The sequence below is a fragment of the Cynara cardunculus genome (assembly GCF_001531365.2).
Source record: "Cynara cardunculus var. scolymus isolate 2C chromosome LG 2, CcrdV1, whole genome shotgun sequence".
Classification (NCBI taxonomy): Eukaryota; Viridiplantae; Streptophyta; class Magnoliopsida; order Asterales; family Asteraceae; genus Cynara; species Cynara cardunculus.
Window position 1 is genome coordinate 30,389,706 of NC_037529.1, and position 17,083 is coordinate 30,406,788.

Here is a 17,083-nt window from a genome sequence, read left to right on the forward strand (position 1 = left end):
TCTGAGCACAGAACAATTGCGATGTTTCACCACCCCCCGTTCTATTGTGGGGTGTATGGTGCAGTGAGTTGTTGTATTCCTTCTGCTTCACAAAATTCTGAAAAACATTGAGATACATTCTTCGTCCCAGTCCGTTCTTAACGTGTTTATTTTTGAATGAAGTCTCGTTTTCTACCTGCACTTTACCTTCTTGAAAGCAGCTAAGGCTTCATCTTTTGTCTTGATAACATGTGCCCACATGAAACGGCTAAAGTCATCAACTAACTTGAAGAAATAACGATTACTAGCTGATGTATAGGGTGTAATTGGACTGCAAAAATCTGCATGGACTAACTCTAGTGGTTTGTTTGCACAGTATTGTGCTTGTACCGGAAATGATAGCTTGCATTGCTTTTTGACGAGGCATGCTTCACAACGTAGGATGTGTGATATTTGGTACTCCCCGTACCATGTCCTTGGCAACCATGTGTTTCATTGCCTATAAATTCAGATGCCCAAAGCGGCATGCCATGCCACCTTATCCAAACTGACAGCTAAGCAAACTGGTGCAGTCGTGTGGATGAGAACTTTGTACAGTCGATTGCTAGATCGTTGTACTTTCATAAGAAGCTTTCCATCCCTGTCGTACGAAGTCTCCAAATAGTAACACCTTGCAACCATCTTCAGTGACCTGCCCAAGACTTAAGATGTTACTACACAAGTCTGGGATGTAGTATACCTCGGGGATTAGGCGTTGCTCGCCGTTTTTGAATTTCAGCAGGACCGATCCTTTTCCCTTGATCTCGACCTAGGAGCCATCTCCGAATCTGACCCGCCCAATGATCTTTTTATCGAGCTCAGCAAAGTGAGATCGTTTTCCTGTCATGTGATTGCTGGCACCATTGTCCATGTACCGGATATCGTTGTGCTCCTTCGAGTCAGAAGCATACCGCTTCTGTAAGACTTTGTCTTCGTTCAAAAGCACTATCTCTGGTTTTTCTTAAGCACATATTGCCATCATTAATGCTGGTTCATCCTCTTGGGTTCAAGTCAAGTCAAGTTTATTTCGTTGTCTTCGTTTTGGGTTAGGACACTATGAGGCATAGTGCCCGTAGATGTCACAGTTGAAATACTTGATGTGGCTTTTATTCTTGCTGCTTGATGTGGCTTTTATTCCTGCTGCTTCATGTGGCATCCCTATGAGGCGCCGAGAAGGCACCCCGACCTCCTCTCCCACGGTTGCTCCCTCTTCGGTGTCCTCTGCCCCAACCACGTCCACGTGCGTCTGCACCGAATGACCCAGGCGAGCCACGTCCCATTCCACTCAACGACGACTCTGCATTGCCACCCTTTTTCTTTCCTTGCCAATCTGTTTGAGTGAGAAGGAGTTGCCCGTTGTTATCTGCGCTGGTACTTCGGGTGCAAATGCGTTCTTCGTATGCGTTCAATCTTCCAATCGCCTCCTCAAAAGGCATCGTATCGAGGTCCGGGTACTGTTCGATCAATGCAACTAACTGGAAGAATTTGTCTGGCACCGAGCCAAGTTACTTCTTTACCAGTGTGGCATCTTCAATCGTAGAACCTAAACTATTGAACTTGGTGACCAGGCCACTTGATTTACCGGCAAACTCATCAGTTGTTTCGCCTTCTTTCATATGGAGAACTTGAAACTCACTTTTTAAGGTTTGTAGACGTGCCTTCTGTACCCGATCAACACCGAGATCAAACATCCTGGGTCTTTTTCTTTGCAATTTGTAGCAGAATGTCCTCCGGAACTGCTTGAAAGATGAATGCACGTGCCGTCTTGTTCTTTTCATCCACAGCCGCTCCGGCTGCTGGTTCGACTGCTTCGTAGACCCCCTGGGCATCCATAATCGCCTCCATCTTGATCGCACACATCGTGTAATTGGATGGTGTCAACATCGGACACTGGGATACTTGGTGTAGATCGACATAGTTTCGAACCTGGGATACTGTAACACCCCAAACACCACATTTGCATATAACATATATTTAATATAAAAGAAATATAGATTACATCACATAGGTCCTACTAGTACTAAGGATTCTATATATACAGAATTTTCATATGAAAAATTCCAAAAGAATATCCGTGCACTATCACATGTATAGCAACATGTATCTTCAACATATACAAACATCAGGTTGATCTTCACAAAATAAGTAACACATAAGGAAAATAATTATATTTTCAACTTCCTCTTATTATCCCGCGACCCCGCAGTTCTTGCAATGCACATTTTTGAAATACAAAATGAGGGTTAGACCGGAAGGTCTAGTGAGTAAATCCCTTCTTTACAAATGCAGGGTGTAAATCACCAAAACCTGATAAAACATCTTTTATGTATAGATAAAGGCATTTTAGCAAAAACATGCAATCTGTTTGATCATTAAAATATAAAGCCAACAGATTTGTACAACATAAAACACAAATGCAACATATTGGAACTCTTGATCCTTTAATAGTGTTGCCATAAACTCTTCTGGCTTAGTGGGCTAGAGCTCTTCTAGCTCAACGGGCCAGAGCTTCTTTGCCCTAGACAACCAGAGCCTCTGGCTCTATTGACGAGAACAGACTTACGTCACCACGTCCGGAAGTACCCAACAACCAGTTCCAAGCCAGAACAGACAAATGTCACCACGTCTGGGGGAACTACCTCTTAAAACAAAGTTTCATTCCAGAACAGACTTACGTCACCACGTCTGGTAGAAACATTTCCCAAAATATAGTTTCTAACCAGAACAGACTTACGTAATCACGTCTGGTAGAAACATTATCTTTTCCACTTTAAAAGATATGAAATATCTCTTTTCACAATATAACAGTTTTAAAACCAATTAAATGTTAGTTGCGAAGAATCCCAATGTCAAAAACTCAAGTTCAATCAATCAACTGTACGAACAGCTTGTGTCCGGACAAACATATCCGGTCAACACATGTCCAGACAACTTAGCCGGACACTCTATCTGGACAACATAATTCATTTAAGACAGACAGCCTATCCGGACATACCTTCTCTAGACATCACAACCATGTATGATTTTATCGGGTAGCCTAATGTCCGGCTAAAAAATCCCATAAGTCAATAGGGTGACCGGAGAAGTCTCCGAACATATATTTCTCATCGGTCAACTTAGTGACCGGGTAAGCCCTTACTGGACAACACTATGTCCGGACACAAACTTTAATAATCGCACTTACACTAATTCGGACAACACAGTGTCCGGACATGTCTAATTCGGTCAACAAAGTGATCGATGGATATACCAAAATCGGACAATGAAGATGAACAAGAACAATGCAGTATTTTCAATATATCATCATATCAAAGCTATAAACCAGTAATCAAATCATATTCAAAGGTTGTTTTGATAAACACTCACCTTTGTAGATTCAGATTTTGAAAGGAAAACAGCAACACGAATCAGAATAGGTTCAAGTTCAGTTAGCAATAATGCAAGCAATTCTCTCAGAGTTTTCTCTCAATTCTTTCTAAGAAAGGCAAGAAAGTTTGCCCTTCCCCCCATACTCCCTATTTATACCTTTCCAAAAATGGAAAGCCGGTTATCCATCATAACCCTCATATGCATGCATATACATATAGAAGAAATCCATATATTTACATTACATATGCATACACCTTAAACATGCATACATTTCCATGTATAAAAATAAAAATATACACATTCTCACATATTAATCTCATGTAAGCATGTATCCAGATTATTATTTATAACAATTAATCATATATATTCATGTAATCATACCTAAAATAATCATATAATAATTACCTCAAGTGATAACCAATATCCAGTTATCACAGATACTTGGGCATGAACAACTTGGCTCTGATACCAAGTGTTGAGAAACTGACTGAAGGATCTGCACGCTTGAGTTAGCACACACACTTCTACACAAGAATAGGAAAAAAGAACATAGGTGGGGCTAAATGCTTTGCTTTTTGATTTCTGATCAAAGAAAAACTTGCCTCACAAAAAGAGAGAAAAAAGCCTATTATATCCTACTTCTGACAAAGGAATATGTCCGGTGCCAACTTATTTGCCTAAAAAATCTGGACTCCACTACGTCCATGATGCCACCCCTAAAGACTTGGTCACCAACTTGACTAAGTTAGAATTACATCCAACAACAACAACATTGTCTTCCAACATTGATTGCCCATCTCTTCTATTAACCTGTTCTTATTTTCATCTTCAAAATTTATATTATGTTATGCATCTATTCATACATTTATAATGATTACATGAACTTCTATATGTGGACCGTTATACTACCACTTTACCATCGCGATAACCGCTATATCATATTGTCCTGACCGCTATTTCAAATTTTGATCGTTGTAACAACATAGCTTGTATAGTGGTCAAAACAATAAAAGATTTTTTTTTTTTTTTGAATAGACAGAATGGGGTGGGGGAAGGAGGGAGTAGATGGCAATGACAACAGAGGGTTGGGGTTGCCAATGGCGACAGCCATAGGGAAGGGAAGACGACAACCCGCAGCGTGGTGGGTGGGCCTGATGAGTTTGTACCATGTGATACAAGTCTTTGATGCACGATACCAGATTTTAAAATTCAAAATTTAATTTAATTAAGCTTATAAGGTTGGCTGGAAATACCCCTGAACTTTAGAATAATTTTCCTTTAGTGAATTTTAAATTTAAAACCAAATTGAATAGCATAATGATTACTTCACCATTTCCCAAATGCCATTTGGATTGGATTTGGTGTAAATGACACTAATTCCAGAGTTGGGTGGTCTCCCTCTACATATGGTAATAGAGAGTTAGACAACGTAGAGAGCTCCTCAAAAGGGCTATAAATGAGACTCTTACAAAATGACCTGGCCCGATTGAATTTTGGCAAAATGTAGATTCCTATAACATTCTTGCTGTAAATGGCAACAACTCCTTGATGTTTCACCTTTTGAAAACTTTTGCTTGGAAGGGCATAGTAGTTCTTACCAATTAAAGCGTCAAAATACAAAATATTAGAACACAAAATGGTTAAAGCTCAATTTGCCAAATATTATTGTGGCAATTGTTCTAAAAACCAATTTGAGGAGCCAAATCTCAAACTTCAACTCGTTGGTCGAATATTGGACTTGTCAAAGAAGGCAAAAAACAAAACCTAACAGGATCATATATTTATCTTCACAACAACCAGCAAAGATCCTTATCCCCCCACCACCACCTAAGCTTCCCTCCTCCATCATTGCCTACCATCATTGACATAAAATCTAAGCCCCAACCGCCTCTACCAAGTCTCCACCCTCTCTCTCTCACTCTCTCTTTCATACTCACATGCACAATGATAAATACACAACATGCATAACAACTTTGTTTGCCATTCGAACACTCACACAAATACCCAATTATGAACAAGCACAGGATCCATCTTTTGAGAAGGCTGTGCTTACAGCTGACCAGTAATTATCAACGATCCTAAGTGGCATTGTCCAAATTTTCTAATTGTAGGACGCGACTCTTAGTTTCCAAGACTTCGTTGATGATTTCCGATTGCCCGTCAGTTTTGAGGATGGTACACCGTACTACGGAGAAGTGTAGTGCCACTCAAACGAAATAATTCCCGCCAGAAATTGCTCATGAAAGCTTTTTCACGATCCGAGACTATGGTTGTTGGGAAACCATGCAATCGAACTACCTCTTTGACAAATCATGAAGAAGAAATCGGCACCGATTGATTCCTGCATGGCCTCACAACAAGGAGGATTTTCTAGATCTCATTGTCCCATAACACAACACCCATTAGGTAACTCTTTCTCCTTCCTCCGCATTTTCTGCATCCTAGGTTATTGATTTCGTGACATCGATCACATGACCTTTTGTACTCCTTTGATACGTTAGTGATGTTTCCTCATGTTTATTAGCAGTTTAGTTTGTATGTATGAATATAACCAAAGTCTTCCCTTTCTACTTTTTCGTACTTTTCTATTTCTTAGAACGTACAAAGCCACCAACAACAATCTTAGCTGCTGAGGAACTTTTCCTTTGATCATTTTTCAAGAGTTGACAGCACACTGATTTATTGGCATAGGTTTCGAGTGTTGGGGATTGTACGAGATCTGAGTTCATTGCCAGTTTTGGCTTCATTCTCTTCTTAAAGAACCTTGATTGGAGTTCTTGTGTACTTCTGATTTTTCTAAGTCATGTCAGTTAGAAGAATAAACACATGTTTCCTGTTCTCCTACTAGGTGTTTGGTCATACCAATTATTTTTTCAATTTGATTTATTTGAATCTGGTGGGAAATTGTTTTGTTAGTTCTGTTATCGGTTCTAGGTACTTTGTAGCATTTGTGGATGTTTTTTCAATCAACTTAAGTTTACCTGTGAAAAGCAAGGAGTGAATTGTTACTTTTTCATATTTTGTCAATTTTGGTGCATCTCAAAACAGAATATCAGACCTGATTCTCACGCAGCAAGATCATCAATTTTTTAATTAAAACTGTGTACTAATAACTCAAAAAGTATTTCCCATTAATCTTCTTAGAAGCTTTGGCACATCATCAAGTTCTTCATGGTTTATTCGCATTTACAGTGTGTTCCATGTCCCATGTTTTGCGTAAAATTTTGTCCATGATTTCAGTTCTGGAGTCTTAGATCCTTAAAGTGCATACGTATTAATTACATGCATGTAAAGGAGTGTGGATCTTGTAGTCCCTTTGACTATATTTTAATTTCTCCCCTATCTCTTTTCTTTTTTATGTTATATACGAAATCCTGTTTGAGGTAGTCTTGAGATACTTCACGGCATGCCTTCTTACCTCTAATTACTCAGGTCTACACTTGTCAATGCAAATTGAGCCATCCTTTCCTTTCGATAAATTCTTTTTTGGCTGTTCATCACTCACATCTCCATGAGTTGGATGTCGAAAATGTCTATCGTGATGGTTTTCAAGAGAAAATGAATAATTGAAGAGATTTTATATTTATTGAACATAATAATTTTTTTAATTAAATTTCAATAAAATACATAAATAAGTATGAAAACTTTAATCGCAACTAAGTCATCACCAAGACAAATTTTGAACAATAAATTTGATCAAGTTGACTTTGTCATTTTATGTTCCTATTTCCCTTCATATTGTTATACATGTAAACTTGTATGTCTAGAGTACAGTAGTCTTATTGTGCATTCAAGAATTTCAGTTTTATAATAGTTGTATGCATGCAAGGCTATGTGGAAGCTCTTCAACATTGTTTGAACGGTGATGATCATTTTCTTTTCACACAATAGGCTATCATTTATCGATGATGAAATTGCTCATTTTAGGAAGTAATCTAAATACAACCTATTGTTGTTTATATAAATGGCTGTTTTGGGCATCTGTTTGCACTGTGCTTTACATTTCATGAGGAAAGTCTCGATATTTATTATCAATTTGGTTCTTTTGGAAAACATAATACAGGCTGAGGATACTTGCAGAATCCAAAGGATTCCGACTTGATGATACAGGGTTGTTCCCTGCAACTCATGGTTCCGGTGGAAAAAGGGTAATACATTACATTACAAAACTAAGGTTGGTTTTATTCTGTTTGATTTTTGATATGATAAGTGGTACCTCCCTCCATCTGGATGTGATGCAGGTTAGTGCCAGTACAAGTTTGAAGTTTAACTCGGAAAAGGAAGTATTCGACTTCCTGGGATTTCCATGGCTTGAACCACATGAACGGAATATCTGAAAACCGTTGCAACTGTTGTTAATTATGTACATAGAAAATAGATTGTCCTGTTGCACCAGGTGCTAAAGCGTTTTTCAAAGATAAACAAGTTTGTAGGCCAAGTATTTTTCTTTTGCCTGAAACCATGTTCGATCTGTTTTAAGTATATAATATTTATACAACGGCAAATGAAACTTTGCATTTTTTTGGTGAGGTTGGAACTTTTAGACTTCCAAAAAGGTTGGTTTACCTGGGCTAAAGGGCCTTTGGTATGATGGGCCCTTTTGTATCTTTTTTCGCAGGTCTTTTGAAGCCGTCACATTTCTGATCACGTTTTTTTCCGGTAAACATCGTTGTATGGCCTTGGCTGAAGTGATGACCTCTAGGGAGCAAAAACTTTTTAATCTGTTTGGGCTGGCTTATATGGTGTATTTTGTCTGTTTGTTTCTCTTGAGAAGTTGCCATGGAAGGCCCTTCCCTTTTTATGATCAAGAAACATGAAGGAAATGTAGAAAAGAACAACTTCTACTGCTTGCTAGAACGACTCCATTTAGACCATAACTGTTTTTATATTTTCGTTTTTGCAAATGTTCTTTCGGTACTTTCTGGAAATGGTACCAAAAGTTGTTACATTATTTCGTTACATTTATTAAAAGTGTCTAGTTTTATTTATGTTTGTTCTAAAATAAGTGTCTAGTTTTATAAATAAATAACTAAATTCTTAAATTTACCCTTATTAACGCATAAATGTTTAAGAGATAAATTAATTAAGGATAAAGTTGTCATTTGATTAGCTAAAATGTATAATAATTATGTAATTTTAGGATATCTGTCTAGCATCCATCATTGCAGATTGTTTATAACATCAATTTTGATCGAATTTTTTCTACGCTTTAAAGTGTATTTAAAATATGTTGAATCGAGTGACAACTCAAAGGTTATATTTTATAAAATAATAAACAGATTATTCAACGTACCAACCGCTCTTAAATTGAATTACGAAAGCATTGAAAAAATGTCATCAATTTAATTATTGTATTAAAGGTAATTCGTATTAGTTGACATTTCTTATTCATATCTATTTATAACAAAGCAACCTTTTGTTTAATGTATCAGTATTACGTGCTGGCAACTTAAACTCAAGAAACTTGTTTGACACACTTTTGCTATAATTTCACAGTTTGATATGTAGTTGGGTTAACGTAAAACAAGTTTTTTACATTTGAAACTTCACCATAAAATGTTGTCAAGGTAAAAAAAATCCGAACTTTCACAGTAAAGACAAGGTTACTTTGGTGTGAAGTTTCAAGTGTAAAAAACTTGTCTCACGAGAACATCTTTGTCTCACATGATCTCATATATATATATATATATATAATGTTTTCTATTTGATTGTAATTAAAAATAAGAAAAAAGTAGACGAATGACCAAAATGCCCTTGATTTGAAGGAGCATTTTAGTTGTTGTCAGTTGTGTTACACAAAATCAAAAAATTTAGGGGCTATTTTAGGAAAAAAAAATCTATAGAAACCAAATCCAAGACAATTTTAATACGACAGGAGACCCGAATCCATAATTTACTGTATTAGTTAGTATATATGTGAATTATGAGAAAATCACATAGTTAGGTGAAAAAATAACAAAAATGTCCCTAGTTATATGATTTAACATAATTCTTTAAACAAAGTTTCAAAAAATGACCAATAATACTAATCATTTCAATGTCAAATTCATTTTATTTTAAAACAAAAATAGAGGGACAAAATCCATAAATTATTTATTAATTATTATTTAGTAAGTTTAAAAATTGGTTTGTTTATTGGCTCCAAATTCTATTATATGAAAACGACCAACGTGCCTCCATCAACCATTCATATATCTATATACATACATAACATGACCAGCAAAATATACAATTCAAAGGTAGAGAGACGTGTGAGCATGGGTTCAACTTCAAGGCCTTCCTTCTCAAACCAAAAGCCTACCTTCATCCCTCTCTTCCTTCTCCTCCTTTGTCTCACCCTTACGCTTCTAATCCACACCACCACCTACGATCTCCACCCCGATGACCGCCCTATCACCTCCACCACCCTCCGTTTCGTACCCATGAAACCACCACGGCCACGTTGGTACGACAAACTCCAATCCCTAATGAACAACCATTCAAGAAAGCTACACCTCGGCCTGGTTAACGTTCAATCCGACGAGATACGAGTTGATGGGTCGGCTGATTTGACAGAAATAACGTTTGAAAAAGTGGGCAGAGATACGAAATGGAAAGACTTGTTCCCGGAGTGGGTGGATGAGGACCATAAGTGGGGGCCGATGAAGTGCCCGGAAATCCCGATGGGTCGGTGGTCTGGGGCGGTGGATGTGGTGGTGGCTAAGGTCCCGGAGGGTGGTCGAGAAGTGGGTAGGTTGCAGGTGAACTTGGTGGTGGCTAATGTGTTGGTGAATGATGGGTGGGAAGATGGTGGGGAAGTTTATGTGGTGTTTATTGGAAGGTCAGGGCCAATGTGGGAGATATTTAGGTGTGATGATATGGTGTGGGAAGAAGGGGAGTATAAGATATATAAACCAGATTTGAAGAAACTCATGGAGAAGGTGAATATGCCTGTTGGCTCTTGCATCATTAATCCATCACCATCTTTGCAACCAGCTGGTACGTATGTCATGATTCATTCATTGGTTTCAAGTGGATTAATCTTGTACTTTTATGCATACATGAATACATACATACATACATGCATACATCATACATACATGCATGGAGATTAATTAGTATTGAAATGTTAATACATGTAATTAACATGAGTATGTTAACATCTCGTTGGGTTCTGGTGAGAAGCGTAAGAATGGATCGCCACATTTGGATGCATATTAGGATGAGATGCAACGAGATGTCCATATCAATCCCCGTATCAAACATGATCATGGATGAGTTTGAGATTAAAGGTGATCAAGGATCCGGATCATTTTTTACGCTTCTCAACTTAACTCTACTTGCCACACGATACTTCGTCTAACACACACACACACACACACATATATATATATATATATATATATATGTTACTTAAAAATATATTAACATCAACTTATAAAATGTGGTCAAAGACCTTCCAGCCTAGTGGTAAAGGCTTGGGCATGACATAGTCATGAACCCGAGTTCGAGCCCTGGGAGGGGAGTGTTGGCGACATTTAAGTGGGGCCATGTTTAGCCTCCAAATTTGCCGGGGATTAGTCGGGCTTTGGCCCGGACACCCTTACAAAAAAAAAAACAAAAAAAAAAAAAAACTTATAAAATGTGCTAATTAAGTTACATGAAACTCCAGTAATTCCCATGCTATCTATAAAATTTTGATTTTTTACATAAACTTAAACCTACATGAACACCATGTACACACACATATATATATATAGGTGGGTTATACAACCCCTATATTTGTACAACCAATACAACTCAATCTCAACCGTTCATTTATTTTGATGAATATGTAATTTCATTAAAGTTTTGATTTTATTTCATAATATAAAATATTGATCATAATTAATGAACCTTATTCATCTTCCATAAATATTTAAATTATAATAAATGAACTTTAATCATTTTTATAAATATTTCAATTTATTGGATTGTATTGGTTGTACAAATGTGATGAGTTGCGTTTGGAACAAACTATATATATATATATATATATAATATATATATGGGTAAGTTCTTTTGTTAACCTAATTTATGATATTAACTTAACTTTGTAAACTCATCACAAACACTCATCTTGTGAATCGATGGATGACAATTATGATGACAATTTTGTAATAACTAATAATATAATACATTATCATCTAAGATTAACATACATGAACAAGAGTATTATTGGAAAAAGAATTATAAAGTTTGTAACTGCCTATTAATGACATTAATATTCATATGAACATTAATCTATTGTCATTAATAAAAAAAATCTCTATTATCATGGACATTAATATACACATGAGCATCTCTTTCTATATGAACATGAGTTCAATTATGAACATATTGTGATTGTGTTCATTAAATTATATTGAACACCTATGAACATCATATGGTTATGAAGACAATTTTATGAACTCCTTATGGTTATGCACACATTCTTATGAACATATATCATAACATTCTTATGAATACCTTATATTATGAACACATTCTTATGAACACCTATGAACATCATTAAATACCATAAAAATAACTTGAACATAAAAATTTGTAACATCTTATTAAATACCATAAAAGTAACTTACACATAAAAATTACCTATTTGTTCTTTATCATTAAATCAAACATTTGATGTAACCTCTATTAAATAATTAATATTATTGATCCAATAAGTTTACAAAGTAAGTTTACAAAATGAACATCATGTTCTTGATTAACAAAAGATCTTACTCCTCTATATATATAAATATAGATACAGATAGAGGAAATTTTAAATACAAACCATATATAATTGTTACAGATCCTTTAATCAAAATCTTAGCCCTTGATTTTGTTCATTCTGAATTTAAAACAAATTAATTAATATAGAAATTAAATTTAGGAAACTGAGTCAATCTACACCATATTGATAATCTATAGAGATGATTGAAACAATTGGTTTATAGAGTTTGTAACAAATGCATATTAAAACTCCCTCTATACATTATAACTTGTTTTTATCAAACATATCATTTAAGTTGTTTAAAAAATTTAATTCCATTATAACTTGTTTTTATCAAACATATCATTTAAGTTGTTTAAAAAATTTAATTCCCATTATATTCTGAAGAACATATGGTTACTTTATAATTTAGGAGGTGTTTGAGATTGTTTATTTGAAATAACTTATGTTTTTTTTTACAAAAACACTTATCAACTTCTTATAAGTCACAAGAGTTTAACTTCTTCAAAAACTCATTATTACTGGTTTGACACCGACATAAATTGTTTATCCAAATACTCAAAAATACTTATTACTAGTGACACACCAAAATAAGTCAATAAGCTGTTTTTATAAGCAATCCCAAACACCCTATTAGAGAGACATACTTTGAAAAACATATCAAGTTTAATCAAAATAGATATTTTCCAAACTATAAATAATTAAATCCACGATTTTTAAAATTATATATATTTCCAAAAATAAAATTGAATGAGACTGTATTATCTTTTTCGAATATTATGTCTTTTTCTACTTTAAATTTCATTTAAAAATATATTTATGCCAAAAAAAATCTGATTATTTATTTTGTTATTGAAAATTTTCTATTTTTTTTGGTGTCTATTATTTAAAATTTATTATTTTTTGGTCCTTATAATTTAGATTTATTTTTATTTTAGTCCTTAAATTGCAAATCATAAGGATGAAATTGAAATTTCAAAAATCACAAGGACGAAATCCGTAAACTTTAATAAATCATATTCATTAATATATTTAAAAGTCTATGGTTAATTACGTATACACAACACAGGTATAAAATGTTGACTTTTCTTGGGATTATTAGTTTTCACTTTAATTGTTATTAAAGAAATAAGAAATTGCATTCAATTACAATACATCAACACTCCAAAAACCGTGATAAAGTTGAATACTCTTTTAAAAGAATCATTTTAACAAAAAAAAAATAATAATTTTATTTTGTGTATTTTTTTTTATCTGTAAATGCTGATTATAATTAGGTTTTACTGACGTGACATCGATATAAGTATTAGTTAAGTTATTGAAAAAAAAGTATCATCGAAACCAAATACTGAACAACATTAAATTACAAGTTATTAGGTACGGATGTCACGTCTTTTCAAAACAATTTCTTTTTTAATATGTTATTTTTTATACTTGTATTTAGAGCAAACTACAAAATAATACTTATAATTTTGAAATTACAAGACGACCATTTAATAGCTGTTAAAAAATTCTGATAATTAAGAGATATTTTTGGGTTTTTAGTTATAGGGACCAAAATCATAATATCAATTTTGATAAGATAAAAGACAAAAAACGATTCTTTCTTTTAAGTTTTAAGAGGTGTTTAAGGGAGGGATCATGAACGTTTACGATAGTCATCTTATAAAACGATAAATAATTACAATAAATTAAAACAACAACTTGGAGTTTTAATTTTTGGAAAACATACCATTTTTGGATATTAAAAGTCAAAGTGTATTATCTTGACCGACTTGGTACAAATACTATGAAAAATATTATTTAACAAATAAAAGTATCCTTTTTGTATAGTATTTAACGAATTATTGATGTTTAACTTTATTAGCTGTACGTATTTTAGTTATCAACACGTTTTATATTTTCATGAAATCGACAATTTTTATAATCTTTTTTTAATAACTCAATAAATTAAATAGAATCCATTTATAAATCATGGACCAATTCATTACCGGTGATAAAATTGGTTTCAAGGCTGCCTTCTTGACGTATAATGTTGTAACAAATGAATTCTGGGCTGCTTTTTTATAGTCACGGATTTTCTGGGCAACTTGTTTGTACATCGACTAATTCTAACGGAATTAATTAATAGGTTGTTTGTTTCATTTAGTTCAAAAGATTTCAAGGGACCCGTCAATTAACTCATTCGATCAAATAATTCTAACTCATTTATTTGATTCACATATTGAAATGTAGAAATATTTGAATTCTTTTGATTAAAGATTTCACCATTCCATGGGATATCTCAAAGATTACAATTCCATCCAATCAAACATATGGTCAAATTCCTTCAAAGTTAAATTCTTTTGATTGCATTGAATTCCATTCTGCGAACCAAACGCCCCCTTAGAATTGTTTGGTTTGCAAAATTCAAAGGAATTTGAGGAATCAGAATGACAATTTTTTTTGACCAAGTTCTAATTCATTCGTTTGGTTCACATATTTGAATTGTAGAAATCTTTTGAATTCCATAAATTAATGAATTCATGATACCTTGATATAAGTGAAATAATTGAATTTCATCCTTTTGCATTCAATTTAACCACATTCAATTTAACCAACACTACCCACCCCTGCCCCTACCATGACAATGCTACTATTGTCACTATCACACCCCTACCCTAAATAACCTACCGTTATAGTCGTCGGCACAACCGTCACCTAGCCTCACCTACCTCAACCCCCAACTCACCACTATGCCACTATTGTTAATTATCATCGCAGTTGCCACTCCCATCTTGTCACCCACCAACATATACTCGACTCGCCATCCGACCACCATGCTATTACTATCATTGTTATAGCTACCACCCTACCCATTTCTCACCACCACTAACCTAAGTGGGTGGTTGGTGGTGGTGGGGACATCCCCCACACCCATGTGGACTGGTCGGTAGGGCACGAGAGGTGATGGGGGAGTGGATATGGCGAGGGGACCAGGACAGCCTGCCCCAACAACCCCAACCACACACCCATAGTTGGGGCGAAGGAGGCAAGGTTGGGATATGCAGGGGCAATAGGGTTGGGGGTGGGTGGTGGAGGGGCTAAGAGCATGGTGGTGGTTGGGGATGGGCAGGGAGGACGGGTGGGTGGGGCCGAGGGTGGGTTGGGTACCCCACCAATACCACTATGCTGCCATCCTTACCCCACCTGCGACCACCAATATACATCACCATGTCATAAATGTCCCCTATGCACCCACCCTCCGAAAAAAAGATTGGCGTTTCCAATTTTTTGAAAGATTCCATTCCAATTCTTACCAACCAAGTACGTAGTCAAATTTCATTCCAAATTTTTCAAAGTCAAATTCCTTTGATTAATTCCAATTCCATCAATTTCCATTATAGGAACCAAACACCCCTTAAAAGTTAAATAAATCTTCGTTAGCATTAAAGGACTCAAACCCATAATCAATATCAACCTAACCCAAAACCTAAAGTTAGACCATGTTGAGACCTTGTAATTACAAACCATGTCTTGGTTTTCAGGTCAAGAGCCTGGTAGAACTGATGCTCGATCGACATCGATTGCATACAAACCAAGAGAGGCGTACGTGACCGTCTTGCACTCCTCCGAAACATACGTTTGTGGCGCAATCGCTTTGGCCCAAAGCATCCTTCAAACAAACACAACCAAGGATCTAATCTTGCTTGCTGATGACTCGATATCCGACAAAGCCCTTGGAGGACTTAAGACAGCCGGATGGAAGATCAAGCTTATTGAACGTATACGAAGCCCACATGCAAGAAAAGGCGCATATAACGAGTATAACTACAGCAAACTTCGGATATGGCAGCTCATCGAGTATGACAAAGTTATGTTCATAGACGCAGATCTAATCGTGTTAAAGAATCTAGACGAGTTCTTTAGTTATCCCCAGATTTCGGCTGCTGGCAACAATAAATATCTATTCAATTCTGGTGTGATTTTGGTGGAACCATCACTGTGCATGTTCAATGGGTTGATGGAAAAGATAAACACTTTGGGATCATATAATGGTGGTGATCAGGGTTTTCTGAACGAAGCTTTTACATGGTGGCATCGGTTTCATTCGAAGATAAACCATCTCAAGATTTTCCAAGATAAGAGTAATAACCCTAGACATGAAATCGCAGGAGATTTGCACACAATTCATTATCTGGGGTTGAAGCCATGGATGTGTTATAAAGACTATGATTGTAACTGGGATAGGGGTGACCATCGACATTTTGCTAGTGATTTAGCTCATGAGAAATGGTGGAAAGTTTATCAGGGAATGCCGAATAAACTGAGGCCGTTCTGCGGGTTGACGAAACAAATGGATAGTCGGATAAGAAAGTGGAGAGGGATAGCCAAGAGAGCAGGGTTTCCAGATGAGCATTGGAAGATAAAGGTGAAAGATACGAGACAGATATCGCATGGGATCATGTTATAGCAACATCTAAAAGATGGATGAAAGATACAGGTGCATGCCATGCAGTTTCATTTATAGTTTATTATCAATTGAATTATATATATATATATATATAGAGAGAGAGAGAGAGAGAGAGAGAGAGTGTCTTAGGGGTTACGGTGGGAATGAAAGTTATGATGAAAGGGTAAGAAAGAATCTCCATCTAATCAATCCTAATTAAAGATCAACACTAATGAAATGCACCGATATACATCACATTAACTCCTTTCTAAAATGCAATTCATGGGCATGAGATTAAAAGTGATAAGGATGGAGATCTCTTCTTATTTTTCTATCTCGACTCTCCTTCTCACTGTATCTACCTATCTATATATACTGATCAGATTAGTTTTTGCTAGTAATATTACTGATAGAGATATATATTTTTAAATAACATGGATTAGTGTAGAGTTTCTATAGATAAGCATTGCATGTGTGATATTGTAAACGAAATATAAAAAGTTTCTTTGTAAATAAGATGGTATGCT

General features: G+C 35.5%; 2 protein-coding genes across 8 annotated transcripts in view; both read left to right on the plus strand.

Moving 5' to 3' along the window:
• Positions 1-7,901, plus strand: part of LOC112505747 (DNA polymerase lambda) — a 32,162-nt gene extending 24,261 nt beyond the window's left edge. For 5 of the 7 annotated variants that reach the window (XM_025109702.1, XM_025109704.1, XM_025109703.1 and 2 more), the window contains 2 exons: positions 7,451-7,535; positions 7,629-7,901. In XM_025109702.1, the coding sequence (XP_024965470.1) occupies positions 7,451-7,535; positions 7,629-7,724 (181 nt within the window). In that variant the 3' untranslated portion in view covers positions 7,725-7,901. Of the gene's footprint in view, positions 1-5,498; positions 5,794-7,450; positions 7,536-7,628 lie in introns of those variants that run through there. The other 2 variants (XR_003068440.1, XR_003068441.1) reach the window with 2 other exon arrangements.
• A 1,743-nt stretch (positions 7,902-9,644) lies between these two features.
• On the plus strand, positions 9,645-16,607 carry LOC112506045 (putative UDP-glucuronate:xylan alpha-glucuronosyltransferase 5). The gene is made up of 2 exons (XM_025110072.1): positions 9,645-10,369; positions 15,668-16,607. The coding sequence occupies exons 1-2, from the start codon at positions 9,645-9,647 to the stop codon at positions 16,575-16,577; spliced, it is 1,635 nt and encodes a 544-aa protein (XP_024965840.1). The 3' UTR covers positions 16,578-16,607.
• Positions 16,608-17,083: the final 476 nt, after the last annotated feature.